This window comes from Mobula birostris, chromosome 5 (genome assembly GCF_030028105.1).
Source record: "Mobula birostris isolate sMobBir1 chromosome 5, sMobBir1.hap1, whole genome shotgun sequence".
In the NCBI taxonomy this organism is placed as follows: Eukaryota; Metazoa; Chordata; class Chondrichthyes; order Myliobatiformes; family Myliobatidae; genus Mobula; species Mobula birostris.
This window is the reverse complement of record NC_092374.1, coordinates 29768018-29783034: the sequence shown is the minus strand read 5'-3', so window position 1 is coordinate 29783034 and position 15017 is coordinate 29768018. Positions and strand designations below refer to the sequence as shown.

General features: G+C 41.1%; 1 protein-coding gene across 1 annotated transcript in view; it reads left to right on the top strand.

The window, feature by feature from the left end:
* Window positions 1-15017, top strand: part of LOC140197210 (ufm1-specific protease 2-like) — a 76403-nt gene that overhangs the window by 40981 nt on the left and 20405 nt on the right. The window contains exons 7-8 of the mRNA XM_072257138.1: window positions 2355-2498; window positions 3188-3352. Coding sequence (XP_072113239.1) covers window positions 2355-2498; window positions 3188-3352 — 309 coding nt within the window. The remainder of the gene's footprint in view (window positions 1-2354; window positions 2499-3187; window positions 3353-15017) is intronic.

Sequence of the window (15017 nt, the reverse complement as noted above, 5' to 3'; positions counted from 1 at the left end):
GGCCAGTAGTGCTGAGGAAACACAGAGTCTGCAGAGAGACTTGGATAGATTGGAAGAATGGGCAAAGAAGTGGCAAATGAAATACAATGTTGGAAAGTGTATGGTTATGCACTTTGGCAGAAGAAATAAATGGGCAGACTATTATTTAAATGGGGAGAGAATTCAAAGTTCTGGGATGCAACGGGACTTGGGAGTCCTTGTACAGGATACCCTTAAGGTTAACCTCCAGGTTGAGTCGGTGGCGAAGAAGGCGAATGCAATGTTGGCATTCATTTCTAGAGGAATAGAGTATAGGAGCGGAGATGTGATGTTGAGGCTCTATAAGGCGCTGGTGAGACCTCACTTGGAGTACTGTGGGCAGTTTTGGTCTCCTTATTTAAGAAAGGATGTACTGACGTTGGAGAGGGTACAGAGAAGATTCACTAGAATGATTTCGGGAATGAGAGGGTTAACATATGAGGGACGTTTGTCTGCTCTTGGACTGTATTCCTTGGAGTTTAGAAGAAGGAGGGGAGACCTCATAGAAACATTTCGAATGTTGAAAGGCATGGACAGAGTGGATGTGGCAAAGTTGTTTCCCATGGTGGGGGAGTCTAGTACGAGAGGACATGACTTAAGGATTGAAGGGCACCCATTCAGAACAGAAATGCGAAGAAATTTTTTTAGCCAGAGGGTGGTGAATCTATGGAATTTGTTACCATGGGCGGCAGTGGAGGCCAAGTATTTAAGGCAGAGATTGATAGGTATCTGAGTAGCCAGGGCATCAAAGGTTACGGTGAAAAGGTGGGGGAGTGGGACTAAATGGGAGAATGGATCGGCTCATGATAAATTCTTTGAATTAAAATGAACTTGATGACATGTTAAAGCTTGGTAGGGTAGCTTCTGGTAATTAGAAACTGTTTAGGAACCTACACAGATTTCATCTAAACCCATGAAAGAATTCTAATATATGTGGAACATAGAACAGTACACCACAGGAACAGGCCCTTTGACCCACAATTTTTGTGTCTGGGAAAAGGACACTCACCAGTTATCCTTGCAATGCCTCAATATCCCATGTCATTAGGCTTGCCTAATCCTGCCAGCCTTGCTCTTCATTCAGTTTTCAGAGAAAACAATCCCAAATCTTTTTCAACCTCTCCTTATAACTCTCAAATACTCTCAAATCCTGGCAATACTCTTTTTGCATTCTCTCCAGGGCTTTCTTACCCTTCCTGTAAGGTGGTGACCAGAACAGCACACAGTATTTCTAATGTAGCTTAACTACTGTTTTATACTGTTGCAAAGTGACTTCCTAACTTTTATACTTAATGCCCCAACCAATGAAGGCAATTGTGCCATATGCCTTGTCTAATATGTTCTGTCTAATTGTGTTGCTAATTTTGGACGGTTATGAATTCGCACCCAATATCTCTCTGTACATCAATGCTCCTAAAGGTCCTGCCACTTATTGTGTACTTTCTCTTACGTTTTACCTCCCAAAGTGCAACACCTGCCATTTCTCTACCCATTTTTCCAAATGATCAATAACCTGCTTCATTATGCGACCAGCTTCCTCATTACTCACAACACTGCCAATTTCCTCCATGTGTGAATTGCATTGAGTTGTACACGTAGGTAGTGCTATTCCTTGGTCTTCAGTAACCTTGCATACAGTAGTTTCAAGAAGCACTTGAGAGGCACTTATTTACAGCTACAATGTCACTCTGTGGCTGGAGCTCCAGAGGTTTCTAATTAGAACTGCTGTTGGATGTAATGGGAAGTTTATAGAGTTGGAATTGGCACAAGAGTAGGCACCCCTCTTCTACAATGTAAAATTTGACATTGCCATCAGTGTAGGTAGGCACTAAGGAAGAAGACTGATGTGTTAGAGTTTCCTTCCAGAACTCCAAGAGTTTTGGTTGGAAAATCAACATTATTTAAGGGAAGCAAAACCAAGCTAGAACTTCTAATGGACCTGATGTTTGTTTTTGACCTGATGTATCCTGTTTTAAAAGAAGGTGGATGATGTTGGTAAAAAGATAATGTGCTTGATGTTTGAGCTTTGGGCAGAATCAACCCTTCCTGACAGACTTAATATAGCTACTGTTAAGGTAGTTGTGTCCATACTACTTTTAATAATTAAGTAATTTTGCCTTGTTGAGATGCCAGGATCTGATTGTCATATTTTTTTTCTTGGAACTGATCATTTCTCGAGCTCCCATGATTTGTTCTTTGTTAGAAATGTGGTGAGCTTCTCCTATCATCGGGTAGGTTAGATTAAGGAAGACTGCAAAATATTCTTATTTAAATAATAATTGAAGTATCTTAAGATATCATCAGATTAAACATTTTTATTTTTTCACTATACTCAGGAGATGCACACCAAATTTGGTCTGGATGATAAACCATACTTTCGTCGTACAATGGCCTTTAATTTTCCCAGTGATGAAATGGCAAACATGTACCGAAGGAACATACACAAGTACATTCCTCTTCCTGATCCTGAAAGCTTCAAGGTACATATGGTAGTTAAAATTGTGAACTGTACAACAAAATACATCACAATGTAGGTGCAATATTTGTTCTCTCTTTCTTTCTCTCTTTTCACATGACTCTTGAATGTCTTGCCCATGATTTTAGTTGAAGACCACCTGAGATGTCAAATGAAGAAATTAGATGCTGTCTACAACAAATCTTAATGGCAGGTTGACGTGATGTATTCCATAACTTGGGACTCATGGTTACCACTTCACTTTGAATCATCTGGCATCTTTTATCTATGGTGCCAGTGGACATAATGTCAGTGGCTTGTGTGGATTTCATTGAGGGCTGCTGTTTGTGTGGATGTCCTTTGAGAGAGGTTGAAGCTACTACATTATAAGAAGAGTAAGGGTGTCTTTGTTCCCTGTCTTCAATGCACTCCCCAGTTACTTTCACCTTGATAATTAGTTTGTACCTGCAACACAGATTTTGGCAGGTGTTTTCCAGAACCGCTGGTGTAATTTTAATTTTGTAGTGGTTTTGCCAAGTCTTTATGAATAGAGAGTGATGTTGACTATTACTTTTCCACCTAAGGAGAGGCTGAAAAAAACTTGGGATTGTTTTTGACATTGTGGTTAAAACGCTAATAGTTTAATGGATGGTACAGGTCATATTTTCACTCAATGAAGTACAATTTTGTAATTTATTCTCATTTACTTTCAAGATTTATTTAGTGCATGGGTATTACGACTATCATCACATCTTAGAAGATGATGTAAACGACTCTGGATGGGGTGCTCCTTTCCATTGTATAAAATGCGTCATCTCTTGGTTCAGAATCCAAGGATACTATTCCAAACCAGTGCCTTCAGTTTCAGAGATGCAACAGGTATGAGTGTTCTTGACATTAAAATTTTGATCCTTGTCTATTCTTACTAATGGTAATCTTTGAGACATATGATTTAAGTCACACGTTTTTATTTTTAAAAGAAGCTTTTAGGATTCATATAACTTGCTATATCACTTTTAATGGAAAACTGGTTTTCTGCTTTATCAAATAACTGAAGCACAAAGTATTTAGCTGGATCAATTCAGAAAAAAAAACTAGCAAAAACAATTAGTGACAGGAAATCAGAGACATAAATGGAAAATGCTTGATATTCAGCAAGTCAGGAGGTATCAGTAGAGAGCAAAGAGGTTAATTATACGTCAATGAACCCTTCATCAGAACTGGAATGATATGGAGCAAAAGCATTTTAAATTGCAGAGATAGGGATGGGTGGATATCCTCCATAATTTTTGCCAGCTCTAATGGGATTCCACTATCAGACACACCTTACCCTCCATTCCCCATGCAGTATTCCAAAGCGAACATTCCCCCTTTCCCTGGTCCATACTCCTTCACCAGCCACACTCCTTCTTATGACACTTTCTCATACAACCATGGGAGATGCAATATTTGCTTTTATCCCTCTCACTTCCCACCATTAAAAGACCTAAGGATTCCTTTTAGGTTATGCAGCAATCTATTTACATTTCTTTCCATTTAATATATTGATTTTAGTGCTCATGATGTTGTCACCATTTATTTAGAGAAACCAGAGAGATTTGGTGATTATTTTGCAGAATACCAACATACACTCTGCCAGCCCTGAGTTTCCATTGTCCTGTCACTATAATTTTCAGTCCTATTCCCACTCCACACTCTGTATGTTCAGCCTCCAGATTGTTCCAACATTGCCCAATGGAAGTTTGAGGAACGGCACATTATCTTCTTTCTTGCAATGTTGAGGTCTCCAGGAATTAATGTTGAATTTAACAAAGTTAATTATTATTATTCTCCCCATAGACAAGGGTGTACCCTTCCATTTCAATTTATATTTTTCATTTCCAACTGCGGATTTTTGAAAGTAATTGTTGCTTTCAAGACATTGGTCTGCACTTTATTCCCATTATGCCTTCAGTGTGTCTCTCTTTTCCTGAAACTTAATCTGTTTATTTTCAGGCATTTCCACTTCTAATGAAGAGACCTGGACCTAATTATTGACTGTCCCTCTATCAATTGATGCTGCTTAGTCCTACCAAGTGCTTCCAGTGTCTTCTAGCATTTTTTTATAACATAAAATAAACAGAAAGGCCTGCAGGACTTTCTGCAGAGATTGATATCACAAGACAAGTGCTTGTGGAGTTTAAGCACCAAACTCCACAAGCTGCTTTACCTATACAATTAGCTAAAGTTGTTAATTTAAACCTATATCCTGTGATTAAGTATTCTTTACAAATTTGGCTCCAGTTCCGCAATTATTTTAATCTTAAAAAATTTAAACTTTGTAGTTTAATTTATCGAAATTACCTTTTTAAGCCTTCTTTGAGTGATCCAATTTTTTAACTTTGGAAAAATAAAGGTATTAATTATTTTTTGGATTTATTTAAAGAAGGTAGATTGATGTCTTTTGAACAATTAATTGATAAATATTTTCTTTCATACTCACACTTTCTGCAATACCTTCAAGTTAGACATTTTTTACAAAAATATTTAAGTGATTTTCCTTATATATTGGAGGCTGACCCATTAGATACTATTATGAGTATGAATCCTTCGATCAAGGGTTCTATTGGAAGAATTTATAATTTATTATTACAATAGGATAAGCATCCTTTATCTAAGATTAAACAGGATTGGGAAAAGGAACTCAATTTGACTTTTATGACAGAGATTGGATGTAGATTTTGAAGTTGGTTAACTCTTCTTCAATTTGTGCTAGCCATTCATTGATTCAATTTAAAATTGTACATCGTTATCATTTGACGAAGGAGAGACTTTCTAAAATCTTTTCTAATGTTGATAGTCATTGTGATAGATGTAAAACTGAGATAGCTACACTGACATATATGTTTTGGTCTTGTTCTATATTGGAACAGTTTTGGAAGTCGGTTCTTTCAACAATTTCTAAAACACTTAAAATTAATTTACGACCTAATAAATTAACTGTGCTTTTTGGAATAATTCCACAAAATATTCATGGTATTCTGATCAACATGTTATTGCATTTGTTACATTGATAGCTAGGAGGGCCATTTTGTTGAAGTAGAAGGATATATCAGCTCCCACTTTGTCACAATGGTCCTCTCAAGTGATGCTATGTCTTAGTTTGGAGAAAATTAGAAGTCGAACCTTTGAACCTTTATTTGATTTTGAGAAAAGTTGGGGCTCCTTTGCTCGTTACTATCATTTGAGCTAGTTGATAGATTTTTTCCACGATCTGATTGTAAATTTTTTGGAATATTTTCTTTTCTTGCTGGCGGTTTGATGTTTATTTTTAGAAGCTTTTTGTATGTCGCGTGGCTCCGGGGTTGTACACCTAATGGGTTCTTTTCTTTTTCCTCACTTTTCTGCTTAGTAGGTTTTTTTTTGTTATCACTATTTTTTTTCAATCTTTAAGATAATGGCTTTTTTGAGACATTGTAAGTGTTGTTACTTCAATGTACTCATGTTATTTCCTTTGTATAATACAACAATAAAAAGATTTGAAAAGAAAGTTTAAGCACCAAATTTTAAAACTGTGTGGAGCCTATCAGGACTTCCTGCAGAGACTGAGGTTATTTCTGCCAATAAAAAGAAGTTAGGGTTAAATGGAGTGGTTATTGTTGGAGTGGTAAGGGTTAGAGTACAGAAGAGGCTTTGGCGAGGAGAGGCAGTGGCTAGTTTGAGGTTTGTTTTCTTTTTTATTGAAGCAACACTTTCAGTACGCTGGATGAACTCAGCAGGTTGGGCAGCATCAGTCAGAAACGATGAGTCAACGTTTCGGGCCGGAACCCTTCGTCAGGACTGGAGAATGAAAGATGGGGAAGGATTTGAAGAATGCTTGTAGCGTCAGTTGATAGACCAGTAATTTGAAAGACAAAGGGGTGGGGGAGGGGAAGCATTGACATCATAGCCCTGAAAACAATGGGTAGTAGAAGAAGGAGGCGGAACCATGAGGGAGCTGGGGGAGGGGGTAGAGTGAAATAGGGATAGAGGAAAGGAGGGGGAGGGAATTACTGGAAGTTGGAGAATTCTATGTTCATACCAAGGGGCTGGAGACTACCTAGACGGTATATGAGGTGTTGCTCCTCCATCCTGAGTTTAGCCTCATCATGGCAGTAGAGGAGGCCATGTATGGACATATCTGAATGGGAATGGGAAGCAGAGTTGAAGTGGATGGCTGCCGGGAGATCCTGACTGTTGTGGCGGACAGAGTGGAGGTGCTCGATGAAGCAGTCCCCCAATCTGCGTCGGGTTTCACTGATGTAAAGGAGGCCGCACCGGGAGCACCGGATGCAATAGATGACCCCAACAGACTCACAAGCGATGTGTTGCCTCACCTGGAAGGACTGTTTGGGGCCCTGAATGGTTGCAAGAGATGAGGTGTAGGGACAGATGTAGCACTTACGCTTACAGGGATAAGTGCTGGATGGGAGATCAGTGGAGATGGACGTGTGGATAAGAGATTCGCGAAGGGACCGATCCCTGCGGAAAGTGGAGAGGGGTGGAGAGGGAAAGATGTGCTTAGTGGTGGGGTCCTGTTGAAGGTGGTGAAAGTTGCGGAGGATAATGTGCTGGATCCGGAGGCTGGTGGGGTGGTAGGTAAGGACAAGGGGAACTCTGTCCCTGTTGTGGTTGCAGGAGGATGGGGTGAGGGCCGAGGTGCGGGAAATGGAGGAGATGCAGGTGAGGGCATCATTGATGACGGTAGAAGGGAAACCATGATCCTTAAAGAAAGACGACATTTGAGATGTCCTGGAATGGAAAGCCTCATCCTCGGAGCAGATGCGACGGAGACGGAGGAACTGGGAATAGGGAATGGCATTTTTGCATGTGGCGGGGTGGGAAGAGGTATAGTCGAGGTAGTTATGCGAATCAGTGGGCTTGTAGAAGATGTCAGTGGACAGTCTGTCTCCAGAGATGGAGACCAAGACATCGAGAAAGGGGAGAGAAGTGTCCGAGATAGAGTAAGTGAATTTGAGGGCTGGGTGGAGGTTTGAGGTAAAATCAATGAAATTTTTTATTGTCTTTCTTTATATATAGATAGATTAGTAAAAATGGATCCCAGGTGGAGTGTTCTTCATGCAAGATGTGAGGTCATTGTCGGAGAAGGAAAGGAAGTAGGCAGATAATGTGGAGTTACCCTGCAGCTGTTTTCCTCAATAACAAGTATACTGATTTGGATAACTGTTGAGGGGGATGGCATATTGGTATCAATGACATAGGAAAGAAAAGCAAAGTGGTCCTGAAAAGAGAAATTAGAGAACTAGGTAGAAGGTTGAGAAGCAGGACCACCAGTGTAGTAATTTCTGGATTGCTGCTTGTGTCACGCACCAACGAGGGTAGAAACAGGATGATTTGGCAGATTAATCCACGACTGAGGAGCCGGTGCAGGGGGAGGGATTCAGGTTCTTGGATCATTGGGATCTCTTCTGGGGGACCTATGCACTGTTCAAAAGTGATGGGTTGCACTGAACCCGAGGGGGACCAATATTCTCACGGGCAGGTTTGTTAGAGCTGTTGGAGAGGGTCTAAACTAATTTGGCTGGTTGTGGGAACCAGAGTGAAGGGACTCAGGATAGAACAGATGCTAAAAAAACAAAGATAGCGTGCGTCTGACTGTCAGGAAAGGCAAGCAGATAATAGGACAAAATTGCTAGCTTGCTAGCCCGCAAGGTGAGTATCAGTGCATTAGGGATGCAGAATCAAAAAACGGTAGAAAATGCAATACTCAAAGTATTATATCTCAATGCACAGAGTATAAGAAATAAGGTGGATGATCTTGTTACACTATTACTGATTGTCAGGCATGATTTTGTGGCCATCACTGAGTCGTATTAAATCCTTGTGGGTTGAGTTAAGAAACTGCAAGTGTAAAAGGACCCTGATGGCAGTTATATACAGGCCTCCCAACAGTAGCTGGGATGTGTGCCACAGATTACAATGGGAAATAGAAAAGGCATATCAAATGGACAATCTTACGATAGTCATGGGAGATTTCAACATGCAGGTCGATTGGGAAAATTGGTAATGGATCCAAAAGGAGTAAGTTTGTTGAATGCCGAGGAGATGCCTTTTTAGAGCAGTTTGTCATTGACCCTACTAAGGGACCAGCTATACTGGATTGGGTGTTATGTAATGAACCAGAGGTGATTAAGAATCTAAAGGTAAAAGAACCCCAAGGAGGTAATGATCACAATATGATTGACTTCAACTTGAAATTTGGTAGGGAAAAAGTAAAGTCTGACATAGCATTATTTCAGTGGAGTAAAGAAAATTACAGTGATATGATCGAGGGGTTGGCCAAAGTAAATTGGAAGGAGATGCTGGCAGTGATGACAGCAGTGTAGCAATGGCATGAGTTTCTAGGAAAAATGAAGAAGGTGCAGGATGCATGTGTTCCAAAAACAAAGAAATACTCAAATGGCAAAATAGTACAACCATGGGTGACAAGGGAAGTAAAAGCTATTGTAAAAACAAAAGAGAGGGCATACAACAAAGCAAAAATTAGCAGGAAGACAGAGGATTGGAAAGCCTTTAAAAACCTATAGAGAGCAACTAAAAGAGTCATAGGAGGGGAAAGATGAAAGCAAGCTAGCAAACAATATCAAAATAGATGGTAAAGCTTTTTCAAGTATGTAAAACGTAGAGGAGAGATGAGAGTGGATAATGGGGCCAGAGAAATAATAACGGGGGACAAGAAGATGACAGTTGAACTACGTGGGTATTTTGCATCAGTCTTCACTGTGGAAGATACCAGCAGTGTGCCAGACATTGATGGGTGTGAAGGAAGAATGCAGTTACTATTACAAGTGAGAAGGTGCTCAAAGACCTAGGGGTACATAAGTCACCCGGACCAGATGATCTGCACCCTACGATTCTGAAAGAGGTAGTGGTAGAGATTGAGGAGGCATTAGTAGTGATCTTTCAAAAATTATTGGACTCTGGCATAGTGCAAGAGGACTGGAAAATTGCAAATGTCACTTCACTCTTTAAGAAAGGAGGAAGGCAGCAGAAAGGAAATTATTGACCAGTTAACCTAACCTCAGTGGTTGGGAAGATGTTGCAGTCGATTGTCAAGGATAAGATTACAGAGTACTTAGTGACACCGGACAAAGTCAGCATGATTTCCTTAAGGGAAAATCTTGCCTGACGAACCTGTTGGAATTCTTGGAGGAAATAACAACTAGGATAGATAAAGGAGATGCAGGAGATGTTGTAAATTTGGACTTTCAGAAAACCTTTGACAAGGTGCCGCACATAAGGCTGCTTACCAAGTTAAGAGCCTACGGTATTACAGGCAAGTTACTGGCATGGTTAGGGCATTGGCTGATTGGTAGGAGGCAGCAAGCAGGAATAAAAGGATCCTCTTCTGGTTGACTGCCAGTGACTAGTGGTGTTCCGCAGGTGTCAGTATTCTGGGGTTCAAATGTTTCAAAAGGGGCAGGGAGAGACGTACAGTAAAAGAGGTGGGGGAGATCAGGGATACTATTAGAGTTGCAGAAAAGATGGACGTCATGGAGGGATCATCTACTGAGTCAGTGTAGGTCGAAATCAAAAACAGGAAAGATTCTGCACTCCGTTGGAAGTATTCTATAGACCTCCTGCACCCCCAAATAGCCACAGAGACACTGAGATGCAGATCAAGAGGCAGATATTGGAAAGCTGCAAAAATTACAGGGTTGTTGCCATGGGTGACTTCAACTTCCCTAATATTGATTGGCTCTTCCTTAGCGCAGAAGGTTTAGAAGGGGTGGAATTTGTTGGATTTGAAGGATTCCTGACATAATATGTGTCAGGAAGGGCTTGTTCTGGTCTGTAATGTTCTGTTTTCTAGTATGTAAACAGGTCAACTAGAGAAGATATCATAATGGATCTGGTATGAGGCAATGAACCTGATCAGGTGACAAATCTTTTGGTGGGTGAGCATTTCAGACATAGTGATCACAGCTCCCTGACCTTTACCATAACCTTGGACAGGGATACAAGCAGATGGTCTAGAAAAGTATTTAACTGTGGGAGGCAAATTATGATGCTATTATGCAGGATCTTGGGAGCGTACATTGGATGTACTCAGGGAAATGCACTACAGAAATGTGGTGGTGATTCAGGTAGCACTTGCATGGGCTTCTGAATAGGCTTGTTGCATTGAGACAGGGAAAGAATGGTAGGGTGAAGGATGTGCATGGCAAACAACAAATGTGGAACACCTAGTTAAGAGGAAGAAAGAAGCATACTTAAGGTTAAGGAAACAAGGATTAGACAGGGCTTAGTGGACCACTGAGTCTTATGTTAGTGATGGGCAAACTATTGGATAGGATTCTTAGAGACTGGACTTATGAGCATTGGGAGAAGTATACAGGTGTCCCCTGCTTTTCGAATTTTCGCTTTACGAAACCTCACTGTTACAAAAGACCTGCATTAGTACCCTGTTTTTGCTAACAGAAGGTGTTTTCACTGTTACGAAAAAAAAGCAGTGCGCAGGGAAAATCAGCGCACGAAAAAATCAGCACGTGCCCCAAGCAGCTGCACTCCCCCGGATTCGGAACGGCATTCTCACCGGCATTGCTTAAACACGTGCCTGTGAGCAGCCGTTTGCAAAATGAGTTCTGAGGTATTGGAAAAGCCTGAAAGAGCTCATAAGGGTGTTACACTTAGCGTAAAACTAGATATAATTAAGCATTTTGATCATGGTGAATGAAGTAAGGGCAACGTGAGTTTGGCTTGTGGAAGCTGATGAAGATGATGTTGAAGAGGTTTTGGCATCCCATGACCAAGAACTGACAGATGAAGAACTGATGCAATTGGAAGAGGAAAGGATAACAATCAAAACCGAATGCAATAGCGAAAGTGAAGCAACTGCATGAGATTTTCGCTGCAATGATAAAGTACGGCTTTAATTTTGAAAGGGTACGTAGGTTTAGGGGATATTTGCAGGATGGTTTGAGTCCTTACAGAGAACTGTATGATAGAAAAATGCGCGAGGCTCAGCAGTCAAGCAAGCCTTCCACATCAGCCACAGCAGACGACGAACCTCGACCTTCGACATCGAGGCGGGCAGTCATAGGAGAAGATGAGCCCTGATCGATGATGAGATAACACCCCCGTGTCCCACCACCCCAACCCCCAGGCCCTGGACAGATACTGTACCAACTTGCGGAGAATGCAGCGGTAGCCGGGAGGCACACAGCACATCTTTAAGAAAAAAGCCGAAATAAACATGCTAATTAATTAGGTGCCGCCTAGCACGTAATTGTCGGCCCAGATCAGAGGCGGCACAATCGGCAATCGCCTCTGATCTGCGCCGACATTTACGTGCCGGGCAGCACCTAATTAATTAGCATGTTTACTTCGGCTTTTTTCTTAAAGATGTGCTGTGTGCCTCCCAGCTACCGCTGCGTTCTTTGCGGCAATGTATCGGGTCGGCAGCCCAGAGGGTGGGGGCCACTGCACCACCCAGCCTGCGATGACTCAGTCTAACACACCATCATCAGTGTGCTCGGCGCTGTCCCAATTCCGGTAAGTGATACTACACTGTACATACATTATTTCTACTTTATATAGGCTGTGTATTTTTACGTGTTATTTGGTAGACTTGGCAGCTTCATAGTTTAAAGGTTACTGGAGAGCGTGTTTATGCCAGCAGCGCTTGCGTGAGATTTTCTGCCGAGAGCGCTTGCATGAGATTTTCGCTACGGAGGTCTGTGCAGGCAATCATTGTAGAGAAGTATTTCTACTTTATATAGGCCGTGTATTTATCATATCATTCCCACTTTTACTATATGTTACTGTTATTTTAGGATTTATGTGTTATTTGGCATGATTTGGTAGGTTATTTTTCGGTCTGCGAATGCTCACAAAATTTTCCCATATAAATAAATGGTATTTGCTTCTTTGCTTTACGACATTCCGGCTTACGAACCATTTCATAGGAACGCTCTACCTTCGGATGGCGGGGGAAACCTGTAGTCCGACTAGAGATAGGCAGCATGATTTTGTGAGGAGCAAGTCATGCCTTATGAGTCTAATTAAATTATTTGAGACTGTGACAAAGCACATTGATGAAGGTTTGGAGTACTGTATATAGATATTAGCATGGCTTTTGACAAGGTCCCTGATAGTAGGCTCATTCAGAAAGTCAGGAAGTATAGTATCTTGGCTGCATGGATTCAGAATTGGCTTGCCCATGGAAGGGAGAAGATGATAGTAGATGGAGCATATTCTATCCAGCGGCAGGTAAGCAGTGATATTCTGCGGAGATCTCTACTGGGACTCCTTTGTGATCTTTATAAATGACTTGGATGAGGAAGTAGAAGGATTGGTTAGTAAATTTGTAGATGACATGAATATTGATGGTGTTGTGGATTGTGGAAGGTTGTCATAGGTTACAACAGGACATTGATATGATACAGAGCTGGTCTGAGAAGTGGCAGATGGAGTTAAATAAGAAAAGTGTGAACTGCTTCACTTTGGAAAGTCAAACTTGAAAGTAGATAACAGGGTTAATACAGAGTTACTTTGGGGTTTTAATGTTTTTCTATCATTCAATCTTTGGGATTTCTTCTGTTTCGTGGATGTCTGCGAAGAGTAAGAATTTTGGGTTGTATACTGTATACATTCTCTGATATTAAATTGAACCATTAATAGTAGGATTCTTAACAGTGTGGAGGAACAGAGGTATCTTAGGATCCACATCTATAGATACCCCAAAATTGCAGTGTGTTTGACTTTATTGGTTGGGGAATAGAATTCACGAGCCATGAGGTAATATTGCAGCTCTATAAAACTCTGGTTAGACCATACAGTTTTGGACTCCTCCTTATAGGAAGGATAGAGAAACTTTAGAGAGGATACAGAAACTTTAGTGAGAATACAGAGGAGTTTTACCAGAATGTTATCTCGATTAGAGAACATGTCTTATAAGGATAGATTAAGCAAGCTTGGGCTTTTCTCTTTGGAGCAAAGGAGGATGAGAGGTGACTTGATAGAGGTATATAAAATAATAGGAGGCATAGATAGAGAGGATAGCCAGACTTTTTACCAGGACAGAAATGGCTAATACCAAGGGGCATAACTTTAATATGTTTGGAGAAAAGGATGGGGGGGATGCAAGAGGTAGATTTTTTTTTACAGAGAATGGCAAGTGTCAGTGGTGGAGGTAGTGACAGATACATGATGGGCATTTAAGAGACTCTTAGGTAGGCACATGGATGAAAGAAAAATGGAGGGCTATATGGGAGAGAAATTGATCTGAGAGTAGGTTAAAGATTTGACACAATATTGTGGGCCAAAGGGCCTGTACTGTGCTGTACTGTTCTTTGTAGTATGTTCTATAATGAAAGAGATTTTACCAATACTCGGTTGTTTTGTGGGTATATGTTACAATAATGCAGTAGGAGCAAGGATATAATCCTTTTAATCACTAATTACCCTAATACAACACTGGGGTGTCAAAGCTATTTAAATGGAAACAGAGGATATTGGGAATCATATTCTAATGGTGTTGAAGTGACCGTTTTGTCTGGAGTCAAACACAGACAGGATTTTTGAGAATGTGGAGTATATTGAGTGGAGGGTCAGAAAGCAAGTAGGAAGAGGGAGAAAAGCATTGTGAGTTAGGTTGGATTGGGTGGGGAGGGGTGGAAGGAGTGTGTAGAGGTGTTGCTAATTGGAAAATGGAGCCTGGCAAAGTAAACCCAAACCAGAAGCCATGGATGAATCAGGAGATTAGCAGTCTGTTAAGGGTTAGATCTGTGGCATTTTAGGCCAGTGATCCAAAACCCTGTAAGAAATCCTGGTATGACCTATATAAAGCCATCATGAGAGCGAAAAGGCAACTCCATGTGAAGTTAGAGACAAAATTGGATGCACGTCAGCTATGGCAGAGTTTGCATGCCATTACATTCTATAATACAAAACCTAACAGCACAACTGCTATGATGCTTCACTCCCCAATGTGCTCAATGCCTTATATTAATGCTTTAAAAGGGAGAATAAAATTACAATTGTGCAAATCCCCACAGTATCTGGTGACCCTGTGATGTCTGTCAGAACATCCTTCAAGAGAGTGAAACCTTGCAAGGTGTCAGACCCTGACTGTATGCTTATTGAAAACCTGTGCCAACCAACTAGCTGAAGTGTCAAAGGAATACTTCAATCTCTCACTGCTGCAGTTGGAATGTCCTACCTGCCTTAAAAGGGCATCAATCAATACCAGCACCAAAGAAGAGCAGAGTGAGCTTGCTCAACAATTGTTGCCCAGTAGCTCTCACATCTACTGTGATGAAGTGCTTTGAGAGATTGGTCATGGCTAGAATTACATCCTGCCTAAGCAAGATCCTGGACCTGCTGAAACTTCCTTACAGCCACAACAGGTGTATAGTGGACACAGTCTTCTTGGATCTCTCCTGGGCTTTGGACTACCTGGACAACAGAAGCTCCTACTTCTGGCTGCTGCTTATCAATTACACCTCAGCTTTCAACACTTTTTAAGAAAGGAGGGAGAGAGAAAACAGGGAACTATAGACCA